Genomic DNA, 15,279 nt, shown 5'->3' with positions numbered 1-15,279 from the left:
AACAGTACTCCATTTTATTCAGCATTTTAGGTGGCTTCTTTGTCAGCCATTTTGCCAGAGCCAAAAATCTGATGAACTGTTATTAACTAGTGAAGTTAGAGCATTGATTTCTCGAAATAATTTTGTCTTTTTCTTGGATTGAAGGATGGAAGACTCCAGACAGGGGACCACATCTTGAAGATTGGTGGCACAAATGTGCAGGGAATGACCAGCGAGCAAGTTGCACAAGTTCTAAGGAACTGTGGGAATTCAGTCAGGATGCTTGTTGCTAGAGATCCAGCTGGTGACATTTCAGTCACCCCTCCTGCCCCTGCAGCCTTACCTGTTGCCCTGCCTACTGTAGCCAGCAAAGGCCCTGGTTCTGTGAGTTATACATATCATTCTTTCATCTTAAACCAAAGCCTGGGTGTGACACACTGTAAGATAAGAAATTCTTTCAACTTGAGACACCACATTGGTGTGAGTTGCGCGCTCACCAGTGAAACAGGAAAATAAAAAAACTCATTTGGAGACATTAGACATGTTGGTTTTTCTATTTCGCTGTTTCTCAGGGTTAAGTCATTCAGCCTCCCTGAGCATCAGTGACTTATTTATAAATTGAAGAATAATAATACTTGCCTTGTCTATTTCACTGAGCTGGTGAGGAGACATCCAGGTGGTGGAGGGAAAACTGTTAACACTGGCTGATGTGTGAGAATTATCACTGGTAGCCACAGGCTGACTAAAGGGAATGGATATCAATAATAATATTTATTATACTAATTATTTTAGTTATATAATAATAATAGTTATTTTTAATTATCGAACACCTGGAATTGTTCAGGTCATCTGAAATCTTCACAGTAATTCTGCCAGATAGGCCTTATTGTACATTTAATAGATGAGGAAAATAAAGTCAAACATCATGTTAAAGACCTTATAGGGAGTAAGTTGCAAAACTGGAATTTGAATTCACATGTTTCTGGTCCATTCCAAGCTCCTTCCCACTATCTCAACATGGGCTTTTAGTGAAGACATAATAAAGTAAAAGCAAAGAAATGGGTTTTTGTTTGTTTGCTTGTTTTGTTTTGTTTTTGAGACGGAGTTTCGCTCTTGTTGCCCAGGTTGGAGTGCAGTAGCGCGATCTTGGCTCACCGCAACCTCCACCTCCCAGGTTCAAGCGATTCTCCTGCCTCAGCCTCCTGAGTAGCTGGGATTACAGGCATGCACCACCACGCCTGGCTAATTTTGTATCTTTAGTAGAGATGGAGTTTCCCCATGTTGGTCAGGCTGGTCTCAAACTTCCGACCTCAGGTGATCTGCCCACCTTGGCCTCCCAAAGTGCTGAGATTACAGGCATGAGCCACCATGACTGGCCAGAAATAGGTGTTAAAGGGAGGGTCCAGGAGGAAGAGGAAAGAAAAGAGAAATGGGCCGGACGCGGTGGCTCGTGCCTCTAGTCCAGCACTTTGGGAGGCCAAGGTGAGTGGATCACCTGGGGTCAGGGGTTCAAGACCAGCCTGGCCAACATGGCAAAACCCAATCTCTACTAAAAATACAAAAATTAGCCAGATGTGGTGCACAGCTGTAGTCCCGGATTCTCCGGCTGAGTCACTTCAACTGAGGAGGCAGAGGTTGTGGTGAGCTGAGATTGTGTCACTGCACTCCAGCCTGGGCAACAGGGCAAGACTCTGTTAAAAAAAAAAAAAAAGAAAGAAAGAAACAAAAACAAAAGGAAAGATAAATGATTATGGTGGAAAAGGGTGGAAGTCCACTGATTATCATCACCTGAGATGTCATTCTGTGTATTCTGGGAAGTTGTTGCCTTTCTCTACTTGGAACTGTATGAGTGGAAGTTTTCTATTTGAAATATCAGAGGCTTTAAAAAGTTTCTCCAGCTGGGCTCAGTGGCTCATGCCTGTAATCCCAGCACTTTGGGAGGCTAAGGCGGGTGGATCACATGAGACCAGGAGTTCGAGACCAGCCTGGCCAACATGGTGAAACCCGACTCTACTAAAAATACAAAGATTAGCCAGGAGTGGTGGCACACGCTTGTTTGTAATCCCAGCTACTTAGGAGGCTGAGGCAGGAGAATCACTTGAACCCAGGAGCTGGAGGTTGCAGTGAGCCGAGATCCTGCCACTGCACTCTAGCCTGGGTGACAGAGGAAGACTGTCTCAAAAAAAAAAAAAAAGTTTCTCCAAATTGTGGTTACATTTTCTTTTTCCTCCATTACTCTAGTTCCCCGGAGTCTTCTACTTTGTAGTGAGAGACAAATGTGGATATGTGATAAGTGGAAACTTGATCGAATCAATTATTTACTTTCTCATGTTAATGTTTTGAATTAAAAGCAAAGTATTATGTATTTAGACACCTTACTCATTTACAGAATAGTTTAAAAGACGAGTATTGAAAATAAGTTTTAGGGCCAGATGCAGTAGCTCACACCTGTAGTCCCAGCTACCTGGAAGGCTGAAGGGGGAGGATTGCTTGAGGCCAGGAGTTTGAGGTTGCAATAAGCTGTGATTGCTGCATTGCACTCCTGCTTGGGTGACAGAGCAAGATTTTGTCTTTGGAAAACAAAAAACAAAAAAACCAACAACAAAGAAGAAAATAAAATAAGTTTTAGGTCGATATTTTTATATTACTGAACAATAATTAGTTTTACGTTTTGTTTCTAAATTTTTCTTTATGTTTGTAGTTCTTTCAGATACAAATATAGCCTAACTTTTTTCTAAGTGGTTATATTAGCTTTCTATTGTTGTATAACAAATTTACTGGTTTAAAACAATGTCCTTTGTTAGTTCACAGTTCTGTAGGTCAGAATTCAGGGTGGGCTTGGCTTGGCTCTCTGCTTAGCTGCTGTTGCTTCTTTTTTTCTTTTTCTTTTTTTTTTTTTTTTGAGACAGGGTCTTGCTCTGTTGCCCAGCCTGGAGTGCAGTGGCGCGATCTCGGCTCACTGCAGCCTCTGCCTCTTGGGTTCAAGCAATTCTCCTGTATCAGCCTCCGGAGCAGTGGGGGTTACAGGCATGTGCCACCACGCCTGGCTAATTTTTGTATTTTTAGTAGAGACGGGGTTTTACCATGCTGGCCAGGCTGGTCTCAAACTCCTGACCTCAGGTGATCTGCCTGCCTTGGCCTGCCAAAATGCTGGGATTATAGGTGTGAGCCACTGTACCTGGCCTCCGCTTAGCTTCTTACGAAGGCCAAAATCAAGGTGTGGGCCTGGCTGGGCTCTTTTCTGGATGCCCTGGGGATAGTCCACGTCCAGTCTCATTCGGATTGTTGGCAGAATCTTGTTCCTTGCAACTGTAGGACTGAGGTCCCTTTTTATTTGTTGGCTGCCAGCCAGAGACCTCTTTGGCTCCTTAAGGTCCCCTACATTACTTGTCACGTAACTCCCTCCATCTTCAAACCACAAGTTGAGTCCTTAATGATTCAGATCTTTTTCATTTCCCTTTCTACTACCAGCAGGAGAAAACTCTGCCTTTAAAGGACTCCAGTGATGAGATTAGGCCCACCTGGATAATCTCCATTTTGCCATGTAATATGGCATCAATATGGGAGTAGCACAAGGGATTGAAGGTCATGGGACTGTCTTAAAATTCTGCCTACCATAGGCGCTAAGAAAATACTTGACAAACCTTGCACAGATTGACTATGTACACACAGGTATGCCACTAAGCATATATAATTAAATTTGGTTTTTCCTTTAGGACAGTTCTCTTTTTGAAACTTATAATGTTGAGCTCGTGAAAAAAGATGGGCAGAGTCTTGGAATTAGAATTGTTGGCTATGTTGGAACATCTCATACAGGTAAATGAATCATTTCTATTTTATATTTGGAAATAATCATAAAGGATGTTAAGGTTTCTAGATAGTAAAATTAAATACTTGCAGATTTTAATTTAAATCTTGAACAATAAAACCATGAATCTATGCTAGCAACCAGTCACTTCTCAGTGATTACAGAGTCACATTTTTATCTCAGTAGTTTTATAGCTGGCGTGATATCCATTAACAAAAGAGTATAATTGGCCAGCTCAGTGTGTAATATTTGAATGTACCTTCTTTTGTTTGTGAAATAGCTATATTATGAATATTGTTAATATATTATGCTAGATTAGATTTGTGATAAGTAAATTGATTACTGTATATATTTCATATTGTAAATGTTCCCAAAGTATGACTGTTATGTTTTATCACTAAAAAAAAAGTTAAAACAAGCATTTTCATTAGAACTATTTTCCTTTCATGTAAAAGGAATAAACTATGAGAATAAATACACAGTTCAAGTATCTCTGAATAAAACTCTCTCAACTCCTATCTGCAAAGCTTTGGTAACTTTCACTATAAGATTTATTCCTTTATTTTAAGATAATTATTAGGATAAGAAAAAATAAACTTTTCCATAAATACTTGCTAACATGAAAATTCAGAGTTATAAAATGTTCTGGTTTTTTTAAATAGCAAGATTGCAGAGTTCATTTCCTTAAAAAAATTGTTATTTTGCATATTTACAGCAGGTGGAAGGATTAAGAGTGCTAATGTATTCAAAGTCCCGAATGAAATTCATGTCAGACCACCTTGTGCTATTTTAGCCTAATGAAATATCTTTTTTCAAACCTTTAGATTCTAGGTGCCACCTTTATTTAGGTTCAGAATTTAATGACATTCAAAAGAGCTCAGTGTGGATTGTATAATAATGTTGCAAAAAACCACTTCGAGTAGTTTTTAGTATGTTAAGTGTGGTTAGAGGAATCATTAGTTCCTAAACTTATGATTTTGTTCCTAAGTGAAAGTGAATGACTGGTAGAACATTGAGAAAATTTCATGTTTACATTACTGAAAAAAGGAAATATCTTTTTACTGTTTTACTTCTTTTTTTTTTTGAGACGGAGTCTCGCTCTGTCGCCCAGGCTGGAGTGCAGTGGCACAGTCTTGGCTCACTGCAACCTCCACTTCCCAGTTTCAAGAGATTCTCCTACCCCAGGCTTCGGGTAGCTGGGACTACAGGCATGCACCACCACGCCCAGATAATTTTTGTATTTTTAGCAGAGACAGGGTTTCACTGTGTTGGCCAGGGTGGTCTCAAACTCATGACCTCAGATGATCCACCTGCCTTGGCCTCCCAAAGTGCTGGAATTACAAGCATGAGCCACCATGCCTGGCCCATTTTATTTCTTTACCCTCAAAAGTTTTTTGGACTGGGTAGTTAGGGGTGGTAGGGAGCAGGTAAATCCAAACACTACTCAACATGCTTTTTAACAAGTAGTCTTTGAAAATCATTTTTGCTGTATTCTATTCGTTGGACTTTTGAGCAGTTCTGGAGAGGGTAGAAAAATGAATAAGAAAAGTCTGTTCAGGGAGACAAATGTGTAAGAAACACTTAGTTCTTTTTTAAAAATTATTATTATCTTTTTTTTTTTTTTCCTTTTCTGAGATGGAGTCTTGCTCTGTCACCCAGAGCTGTAGTACAGTGGTATGATCTCGGCTCACTGCAACCTCTGCCTCCCAGGTTCAAGTGACTCTTGTGCCTCAGACTCCCCAGTAGCTGGGACTACAGGTGTGCACCACCACACCCAGTTCACATTCTGCAGATGTGAAATCCGCAGATATGTGGGGCCCACTGTACAAGCAAACTATCATGGTATGGCAGATGACATATTCAATTTGTCAGAGGGAAATGGAGAATTCACAAAGAAGGCAGCATTTGAGCTATGAATGGAAAAGAAGAAGGGTTTTGATAGGTCAAAGTTTACTAGAAGAAAGAAGCTAGAGAAAAGGTAAAATCATGAAAATGCCAGCTGTTTTGGGGAAATGTCAAGTGTGTGCTGTGGACCAGGCTTGGTGGTTCATGCCTGTAATCCCAGCACTTTGGGAGGCTGAGGCTGGCGGCTCATTTGAGCCCAGAAGTTCAAGACCAGCTTGGGCAACATGGTGAAACCCTGTCTCTACAAAAAATAAAAAAAAATTGTAGCCCCAGCTACTCAGGAGGCTGAGGTGGGAGGATTGCTTGAGCTGGGGAGGCAGAAGCTGCAGTGAGCCATGATTGTGTCACTACACACCAACCTGCAACCTGGGCAACAGAGCCAGGCCCTGTTTCAAAAAAAATAGTAATAAGAGCCTGGTGTGTCCAGACTTATTTTCTTGGAAAGTTGTAGTGGAAATTGAAGGCAAAAAATAAATTTGGGCAGATTATGGAAGGCCTTGAATGTGATTCTATGAAATTTGTATATTATTTTGTTGGCAATGGGAAGCAATTGATGTTTATTTTTTCTTCTATAGTTTTTTGTTTTGTTTTGTTTTGTTTTGAGACAGAATCTCGCTCTGTTGCCCAGGCTGGAGTACAGTGGCACGATCTCAGCTCACTGCATCCTCCACCTTCCAGGTTCAAGCAATTCTCCTGCCTCAGCCTCCCAAGTAGCTGGGATTAGACGTGCACCATCACGCCCAGCTAATTTTTGTACTTTAGTAGAAACGGGGTTTCGCCATGTTGGCCAGGCTGGTCTTGAACTCCTGACCTCAAGTGATCTGTCTGCCTCAGCCTCCCAATGTGCTGGGATTACAGGTGTGAGCCACCGTGCCCGGAATTTTTGTTTTTTTTTTTTTTAAGAGACAAGCCTTAAGCTCCTGGGCTCAGGTGATTCTCATGCGTCAGCCTCCAGAGTAGCTGGAATCACAGGCATATAATATCACACTTAGCTAATTTTAAAATTTTTTGTAGGGATGACATCCTACTATGTCACCCAGGCTTGCCTCAAAGTCCAGGGCTCAGGTGATCCTCCCTCCTCAGCCTCCCAAAGTGCTGGGATTACAACTGAACAACTACACCTGGCCTACAAACAATGTTTTGAGTTTAGTTGGAAATAAAAATGTAAAATCATGCAGATCTATTGTGTTTTATTTTCCAGTTTCCCTTCCTGTCGCTGCCCATGGGAAGGCATGCTTTACAATTAAAGTTTTAAATTTTAAATTAAAAAAATTTTTATAGCCATTTGTCTGTTTCAATGTTTTATTTTATAATATGTAAAGATTATTTCATGTTGCTGAGCTCATACTAATTTTTTTTTTTTTTTTTTTTTTTTTTTTTTTTGAGGCAGAGTTTGGCTGTCTTGCCCAGGCTAGAGTGCAGCGGCGGGATCTCAGCTCACTGCAGGCTCCGCCTCCTGGGTTCACGCCATTCTCCTGCCTCAGCCTCCCGAGTAGCTGGGACTACAGGTGCTCGCCACCTCGCCCGGCTAGATTTTTGTGTTTTTTAGTAGAGACGGGGTTTCACTGTGTTAGCCAGGATGGTCTCGATCTCCTGACCTCATGATCCGCCTGTCTCGGCCTCCCAAAGTGCTGGGATTACAGGCTTGAGCCACCGCGCCCGGCCACTAATTTTCTTTTGTAGTTGTTAAGACCATATGTGCTTTTCTGGGCCAGGTGTGGTAGCTCATACCTGTAATCCCAGCACTTTGGGAGGCCTAGGTGGACGATCACTTGAGGTCAGGAATTCGAGACCAGCCTGACTAACATGGTGAAACCCCATCTCTACTAAAAATATGAAAATTATCTGGGTGTGGTGGTGGGCGCCTGTAATTCCAGCTGCTTAGGAGGCAGGAGAATCACTTGAACTCTGGAGGTGGAGGTTGCAGTGAGCTGAGATCGTGCCATTGCACTCCAGCCTGGGCGACAAGAGCAAAACTCCGTCTCAAAAAAAAAAAACAAACAAAGATAATATATAGTTTTCTTATTTCTGTGTCTGTGAAGCTAACATGAGCAGTGATCTAAATATAGGCAGGAAGACCTAGGAGACTCTTGTCATACTGATGGTAAAAAAAAAAATGATGAAGTGTTATGCCGCATCAGTAATAAGAGTAGAGGCAGACTAAGAGAGAGTCAGACTTACTCTGGGCTCTCCTGAATTCCAGCTTAAATTAGAGTACATTTCATCAGGGTTCCATTACTGATTATTTTTCCAGAAGAGTAGTCATCAGTCAAATCATTTCAAATTCGGGTCACTTGAGATGGTGACAGTTTGAAATAATCCATCAATTTCTCTGCTTGTGTTCAAAATAGTATTTATCAAACCTCCAGTCAACCCCGTTAGCTAATTAACCTCTTGATACAAATTTTGCAGTCAAGGCCTAATTAGAATTTTCTTCCTTTTTCTGTATGTTTGTGCACCTTAAGGGGAAGCTTCAGGGATTTATGTGAAAAGTATAATACCTGGCAGTGCTGCGTACCACAATGGCCACATTCAAGTGAATGACAAAATAGTTGCTGTAAGTAATTAGCCTCTGTTTTAGGTTTGATTCTAGTTGAAAAAAAGGTTGATCGTTATTATGTGAGAGGGGGAATAGCTTAATATAGTTTTATAAGGTTTTTTAAAAAATTAAGTTTGTTATACAGTAAAATCTCATTATTTTGGACTCTTCTTCCTACATTAACTTTTTTTTCACTGTCAGTAAATAAAGGATTCACTAAACATATTGGTAAAAAAATATATTTTTTCTATACATGTATGTTTGAAAGATGTTCTAGCATTCTTCTAGAAAACCCTGTGAGCACCACACTGTGTTCTTTAAACTTGCCTGTTTTATCTATAATTAATAGGCCATTAACCAGCTCTTTTTATCTTTTTGTGAAAGTAGTTTTTCTATTAATAATTATGAGTACAACTAAAATTGAGGTATTTTACATATTTAAGAATGTAATAATTACCTTTTATCAATTAAAACTGGTCTTTCCCCCATTTAGTAGGAATTAGTTCAATTTATATATACACTTATATTAATGTCTATACACATGTATACATACACATTGCTTAACATAGAACAAATGCTGCGTGGTATGATGTGAGTCCTTGTCCTTCAAATCTATCTAAGAAAGCACATTTCATGACTGTTGGCTTTAAAAGCCTTATGGGGAAAGTTGAAATACTTATAGCTAGCTCAAAGAAGATTGAGAGAGGAAGCCTATTGGTCCAGATAGACTTCAGGAATTGGGCTTGACATAGATTAAGAATACTGTTCTTGCTCACACTTTTTCAGAAAGCTAGAAGACCTATTGGAGGGAGATCAGTGTGTTTCTTGAAAATATCATGTGGTGATATGAATAGAGGAATGAAGTATTAGATGACTTCTTCAGTTTTGATAATAATGGCTTCTATTAATACATCTTGAGAGCTATGTATAATAACTGGTCATCTTTTTTTTTTTTTTTTTTTGAGACGGAGTCTCGCTCTGTCACCCAGGCTGGAGTGCAGTGGCCGGATCTCAGCTCACTGCAAGCTCCGCCTCCCGGGTTTACGCCATTCTCCGGCCTCAGCCTCCCGAGTAGCTGGGACTACAGGCGCCCGCCACCTCGCCCGGCTAGTTTTTTGTATTTCTTAATAGAGACGGGGTTTCACCGTGTTAGCCAGGATGGTCTCGATCTCCTGATCTCGTGATCCGCCCGTCTCGGCCTCCCAAAGTGCTGGGATTACAGGCTTGAGCCACCGCGCCCGGCCATAACTGGTCATCTTTTATGGCATTTTGAATTTTGAATTGCATCAGAGATTAAAGTCCTTTATATCTCTCAGTCTATTAGTTAAGTGACAAATTTGAATTTGCTTTCTAGTGTGTGAGGAAGTTTCTCAGCATGTTTTACTAGTTTTACATCCTTATTCAAAAATATATCCTAAGGTCTAAAGTAATTCTTTTCTTTTCTTTACTTTTCTTTTTTCTTTCTTTTCTTCCTCTTTCTTTCCCTTTCTTTCCCTCCCTTCCTCTTTCTTTCCCTTCCTTCCCCCTTCCCTCCTTTCTCCCTTCCCTCCTTTCCTCTTTCCCTCCTTCCCCCCTTCCCCCCTTTCCCCTTCCCCCTTTTTCCCCTTACCACTTCCCCACTTCCCCCCTTCTCCTTCCTTCCTTCCTTCCTACCTTCCTTCCTTCCTTGCTTCCTTCCTTCCTTCCCTCCCTCCTTCCCTCCTTCCCTCCTTCCCTCCTTCCTTTGTCTTGCTCTGTCACCCAGGCTGGAGTGCAATGGCACAATCTTGGCTCACTCCAACCACTACCTCCCAGGTTCAAGCGATTCTCCTGCGTCAGCCTCCCGAGTAGCTGGGTCTACAGGTGTCTGCCACCACACCTGGCTAATTTTTGTGTGTTTAGTAGAGATGGGGTTTCGCCATGTTGGCCAGTCTGGTCTCAAACTCCTGACCTCAGGTGATCCACCCACCTTGGCCTACCAAAGTACTGGGATTACAGGTGCGAGCCACCATACCTGGCCTAAATAATTTATTTTTGGAATGAAAGGAATTACCTCATTTTTGCCAGAGCTAAAAATAGTAGCTAACTTGAAACCTCTGTTTACTGTTTCTCTTGATGTTTTAGGTCAATGGCGTGAACATTCAGGGTTTTGCCAACCAAGATGTTGTTGAAGTATTACGAAATGCAGGGCAGGTGGTACACCTAACCCTAGTTCGAAGGAAGACATCCTCATCTACTTCTCCACTTGAACCACTTTCAGCCAGAGGTGATTAATTTGCCACCCCTCTATCCCTCAAGTAGTTTACGTTTGGAAGAGCAGTTCAATTTTGGAAGTTGCTCCATGAGTCTCAGCAGGAAATGTTGTCCCGCCTCATGTAATGCACTGATGGAGAAATGAGTCAGCTCATTTGTTCATTGAAGAAGTGTTTTCTTTGCTTACTATGTCAGTCAGAATGGTAGGATGTGCACCTTGACATGCACTAAGCTCTGAGAGCATCTCTAAATGGAGATGAAAATCATTTTTTCTAAAAGCTTTCAAATTTCATTGATTACATATATTTGAATAATAAAGCTTTGACACCTTTGTTGGGGGAATCTCATTTGTCTAATGCTTTGACATTTTGCAGACTTCAGGTTTCCTATTACTGCCTCAAAAAAAGGCTGGAGTGCAGTGTACTGGGATTACAGGTGTGAACCACAGTTCCCGGCTGCATGTCAGTTTTTAATTATCAACTTATAAATGTATAGATGAACAAAAGTTGATAATCGTGGAAACACATATTCAATTTAGAATGAGTGACTTACTGGGTGCAGTAATTCTAACCATGCTTGGTGGCTCACACCTGTAATTCCAGCACTTCTGGAGGCCGAGGCAGGAGAATCGCTTGAGGCCAGGAATTTAAGACCAGCCTGGCCGACATAGGGAGACCCCTTCTGTACAAAAAATTAAACATTAGCTGGGCCTGGTGGCACCCACCTGTATTCCCAGCTACTCAGGAGACTCAGGCAGGAGGATGACTTGAACCTAGGAGTTTGAGGCTTCAGTGAGCAAAAAAGTTGCCACTGCATGCTGGCCTGGGTGACAGAATCAGACCTGTCTCTTAAAAGGAAAAAAAAAAAAAAATGACTAGTTATATAACTAAGAAGTAAGAAATACTTCAATTAGAATTTGACAGAAGATCATTTTTTTCCTCTGGAAATATTCCTCCGAAGATAACAATACACCCGGAAGCCTTTGCTTTCAGCCAATAGTGATTTGTATTTCAGTTAGAACTTCTTCTCTTTTATGTGATAGTAGAACTTTTGTTGCTGAAAGACAGATGCCAACTGCATCCAATGTATGAAATTAAAAATTGCCTAAATAGTGCAAATTGTACAAATGCCATTTAATTTTTTTAATTAACGAATTATTTATTTTTATTTATTTTTTGAGAGGGAGTCTTGCCCTACCGCCTAGGCTGGAGTGCAGTGGCGCGATCTCGGCTCACTGCAAGCTCTGCCTCCTGGGTTCACGCCATTCTCCTGCCTCAGCCTCCCGAGTAGCTGGGACTACAGGCGTCCGCCACCATGCCTGGTTAATGCTTTGTATTTTTTAGCAGAGACGGGGTTTCACTGTGTTAGCCAGGATGGTCTCGATCTCCTGACCTCGTGATTTGCCTGCCTCGGCCTCCTAAAGTGCTAGGATTACAGGCCTGAGCCACCGCGCCCGGCCTATTTATTTATTTTCAGGATGGATGGAGTTTTACTCTTGTCACCCAGACTGGAGTGCAATGGTGCCATCTCAGCTCACTGCAACCTCCACTTCCCGTGTTTAAGTGATTCTCCTGCCTCAGCCTCCCGAGTAGTTGGAATTATAGGCGCTGCCCGCCACCATGCCTGGCTGATTTTTTTATTTTTAGTAGAGACAGGGTTTCATTATGTTGGCCAGGCTGGTCTCGAACTCCTGACCTCGTGATCTGCCTGCCTTGGCCTCCCAAAGTGCTTGGATTACAGGCGTGAGCCACCCCGCCTGGCACAAATGCCATATTGACCTTAAATAGCTTACATAAATATTTATATAAATATATATTTTTTAATTTAACAATTTTTTTATTTTTATAGATTCAGGGGATAAATGTGTAGGTTTATTACATGGATATATATGCATAGTGTTGGGATTTGGGCTTCTAGTATACCCATCACCCAAATAGTGAACATCATACCGAATATGTAATTTTTTAACCCTCACCCCCTCTCCACCAGCCTCCTTCATTCTGGGATCCACAGTGTTTATTATCTTCTTCTGCATGTCTGTGTGTACCCATTGTTTAGCTTCTACTTATAAGTGAGAACATGGAGTGTTTAATTTCCTGTTTCCGAGTTATTTCACTTAGAATAATGGCCTCCAGCACCATTCATGTTGCTGAAAACAAAACAAAACAGAACATAATTTCATTCTTTTTATGGCTGTATAGTAGTCCATGGTATATACTACATTTTCTGTATCCTATCATCTGTTGATGGACACTTCGATTGCTTTCATGACTTTGGTATTACAAATAGTGCTGAAATAAATGTACTAGTACCTGAATATTTTTGATAGAACTATTTTTTTTCCTTTGAGTAGATACCAAGTAGTGGAGTTACTGGGTCAAATGGTTGTGCTATTTTTAGTTCTTTAAGAGATCTCCATACTGTTTTCCACATCGACAGAAGTTGTACTAATTTACATCCCCACCAACAGTGTATAAGTGTTCCCTTTTCTCCACATCCTTGCCAATATCAGTTATTTTTTGACTTTTTAATAATGGCCATTCTGACTGATACGAGATGGTGTCTCGTTGTGGTTTGAATGTGGTTTTAATTGCAGGATTGTTAGTTTGTTGGCCACTTATATGTCTACTTTTGAGAAATGTCTGTTCATATATTTTGCCCACTTTTTAATGGGGAGTTGTTTTATTCTTATTGAGTTGTGTGAGTTCCTTCTAGAACCTGAATATTAGTCATTCATTGGAGACATACTTTGCAAATATTTTCTCCCATTCTGTAGGTTGTCTGTTTACTGTGTTGACTACGTTGACTACTTATTTTGCTATGCAGAAGCTTTTTTTTAAATTTAATTTTTATTTTTTTTTAATTATACTTTAAGTTCTAAAGTACATGTGCATGACGTGCAGGTTTGTTACATATGTATACATGTGACATGTTGGTGTGCTGCAACCATTAACTCATCATTTATATTAGGTATTTCTCCTGATGCTATCCCTCCCCACTCCTCCCACCCTACAACAGGCCCCGGTGTGTGATGTTCCCCACCCTATGTCCAAGTGTTCTCATTGTTCAGTTCCCACCTATGAGTGAGAACATGCGGTGTTTGGTTTTCTGTCTTTGCAATAGTTTGCTCGGAATGATGGTTTCCAGCTTCATCCATGTCCCAGCAAAGGACATGAACCCATCCTTTTTTATGGCTGCATAGTATTCCATGGTGTATATGTGCCACATTTTCTTAATTCAGTCTATCATTGATGGACATTTAGGTTGGTTCCAAGTCTTTGCTATTGTAAATAGTGCCACAATAAACATACGTGTGCATGTGTCTTTATAGCAGCATGATTTATAATCCTTTGGATATATACCCAGTAATGGGATGGCTGGATCAAATGGTATTTCTAGTTCTAGATCCTTGAGGAATCGCCACACTGTCTTCAACAATGGTTGAACAAGTTTACACTCCCACCAACAGTGTAAAAGTGTTCCTATTTCTCCACATCCTCCCCAGCACCTGTTGTTTCCTGACTTTTTAATGATCACCATTCTAACTGGTGTGAGATGGTATCTCATTGTGGTTTTGATTTGCATTTCTTTGATGACCAGTGATGATGAGCATTTTTTCATGTGTCTGTTGGCTGCATAAACGTCTTCTTTTGAGAAGTGTCTGTTCATATGCTTTGCCCACTTTTTGATGGGGTTGTTTGATTTTTTCTTGTAAATTTGTTTAAGTTCTTTGTAGATTCTGGATATTAGCCCTTTGTCAGATGGGTAGATTGCAAAAATTTTCTCCCATTCTGTATGTTGCCTGTTCACTCTGATGGTAGTTTCTTTTGCTGTGCAGAAGCTCTTTAGTTTAATTAGATCCCATTTGTCTATTTTGGCTTTTGTTGCCATTGCTTTTGGTGTTTTAGTCATGAAGTCCTTGCCCACGCCTATATCCTGAATGGTATTGCCTAGATTTTCTTCTAGGGTTTTTATGGTTTTAGGTCTAACATTTAAGTCTTTAATCCATCTTGAATTAATCTTTGTATAAGGAGTAAGGAAGGGATCCAGTTTCAGCTTTCTACATGTGGCTAGCCAGTTTTCCCAGCACCATTTATTAAATAGGGAATCCTTTCCCTGTTTCTTGTTTTTGTCAGGTTTGTCAAAGATGAGATGGTTGTAGATGTGTGGTATTATTTTTGAGGGCTCTGTTCTGTTCCATTGGTCTATATCTCTGTTTTGGTACCAGTACCATGCTGTTTTAGTTACTGTAGCCTTGTAGTATAGTTTGAAATCAGGTAGCATGATGCCTCCAGCTTTGTTCTTTTTACCTAGGATTGTCTTGGCAATGCGGGCCTTTTTTTGGTTACATATGAACTTTAAAGTAGTTTTTTCCAATTCTGTGAAGGAAGTCATTGGTGGCTTGATGGGGATGACACTGAATCTATAAATTACATTGGGCAGTATGGACATTTTCACGATATTGATTCTTCCTATCCATGAACATGGAATGTTTTCCCATTTGTTTGTATCCTCTTTTATTTCGTTGAGCAGTGGTTTGCAGTTCTCCCTGAAGAGGTCCTTCACATCCCTTGTAAGTTGGATTCCTAGGTATTTTATTCTCTTTGAAGCAGTTGTGAATGGGAGTTCACTCATGATTTGGCTCTCTGTTTGTCTGTTATTGCTGTGTAGGAATGCTTATGATTTTTGCACATTGCTTTTGTATCCTGAGACTGCTGAAGTTGCTTATCAGCTTAAGGAGATTTTGGGCTGAGACAGTGGGGTTTTCTAAATATACAATCATGTCATCTGCAAACAGGGACAGTTTGACTTCTTC

The 15,279-nt window shown here is 40.6% G+C and overlaps 1 protein-coding gene across 6 annotated transcripts in view; it reads left to right on the top strand.

Annotated features, from left to right (window-relative positions):
* The window catches only part of LOC105495168 (PATJ crumbs cell polarity complex component), a 428,227-nt gene that overhangs the window by 46,832 nt on the left and 366,116 nt on the right, over positions 1-15,279 (top strand). For 5 of the 6 annotated variants that reach the window (XM_011764430.2, XM_011764432.2, XM_011764428.2 and 2 more), the window contains 4 exons: positions 145-363; positions 3,696-3,795; positions 8,158-8,249; positions 10,335-10,476. In XM_011764430.2, the coding sequence (XP_011762732.2) occupies positions 145-363; positions 3,696-3,795; positions 8,158-8,249; positions 10,335-10,476 (553 nt within the window). The remainder of the gene's footprint in view (positions 1-144; positions 364-3,695; positions 3,796-8,157; positions 8,250-10,334; positions 10,477-15,279) is intronic. The other variant, XM_011764431.2, reaches the window with a different exon arrangement.

Source organism: Macaca nemestrina, chromosome 1, assembly GCF_043159975.1.
Source record: "Macaca nemestrina isolate mMacNem1 chromosome 1, mMacNem.hap1, whole genome shotgun sequence".
Lineage (NCBI taxonomy): Eukaryota > Metazoa > Chordata > Mammalia > Primates > Cercopithecidae > Macaca > Macaca nemestrina.
This window is presented reverse-complemented; position numbering and strand designations above follow the sequence as displayed.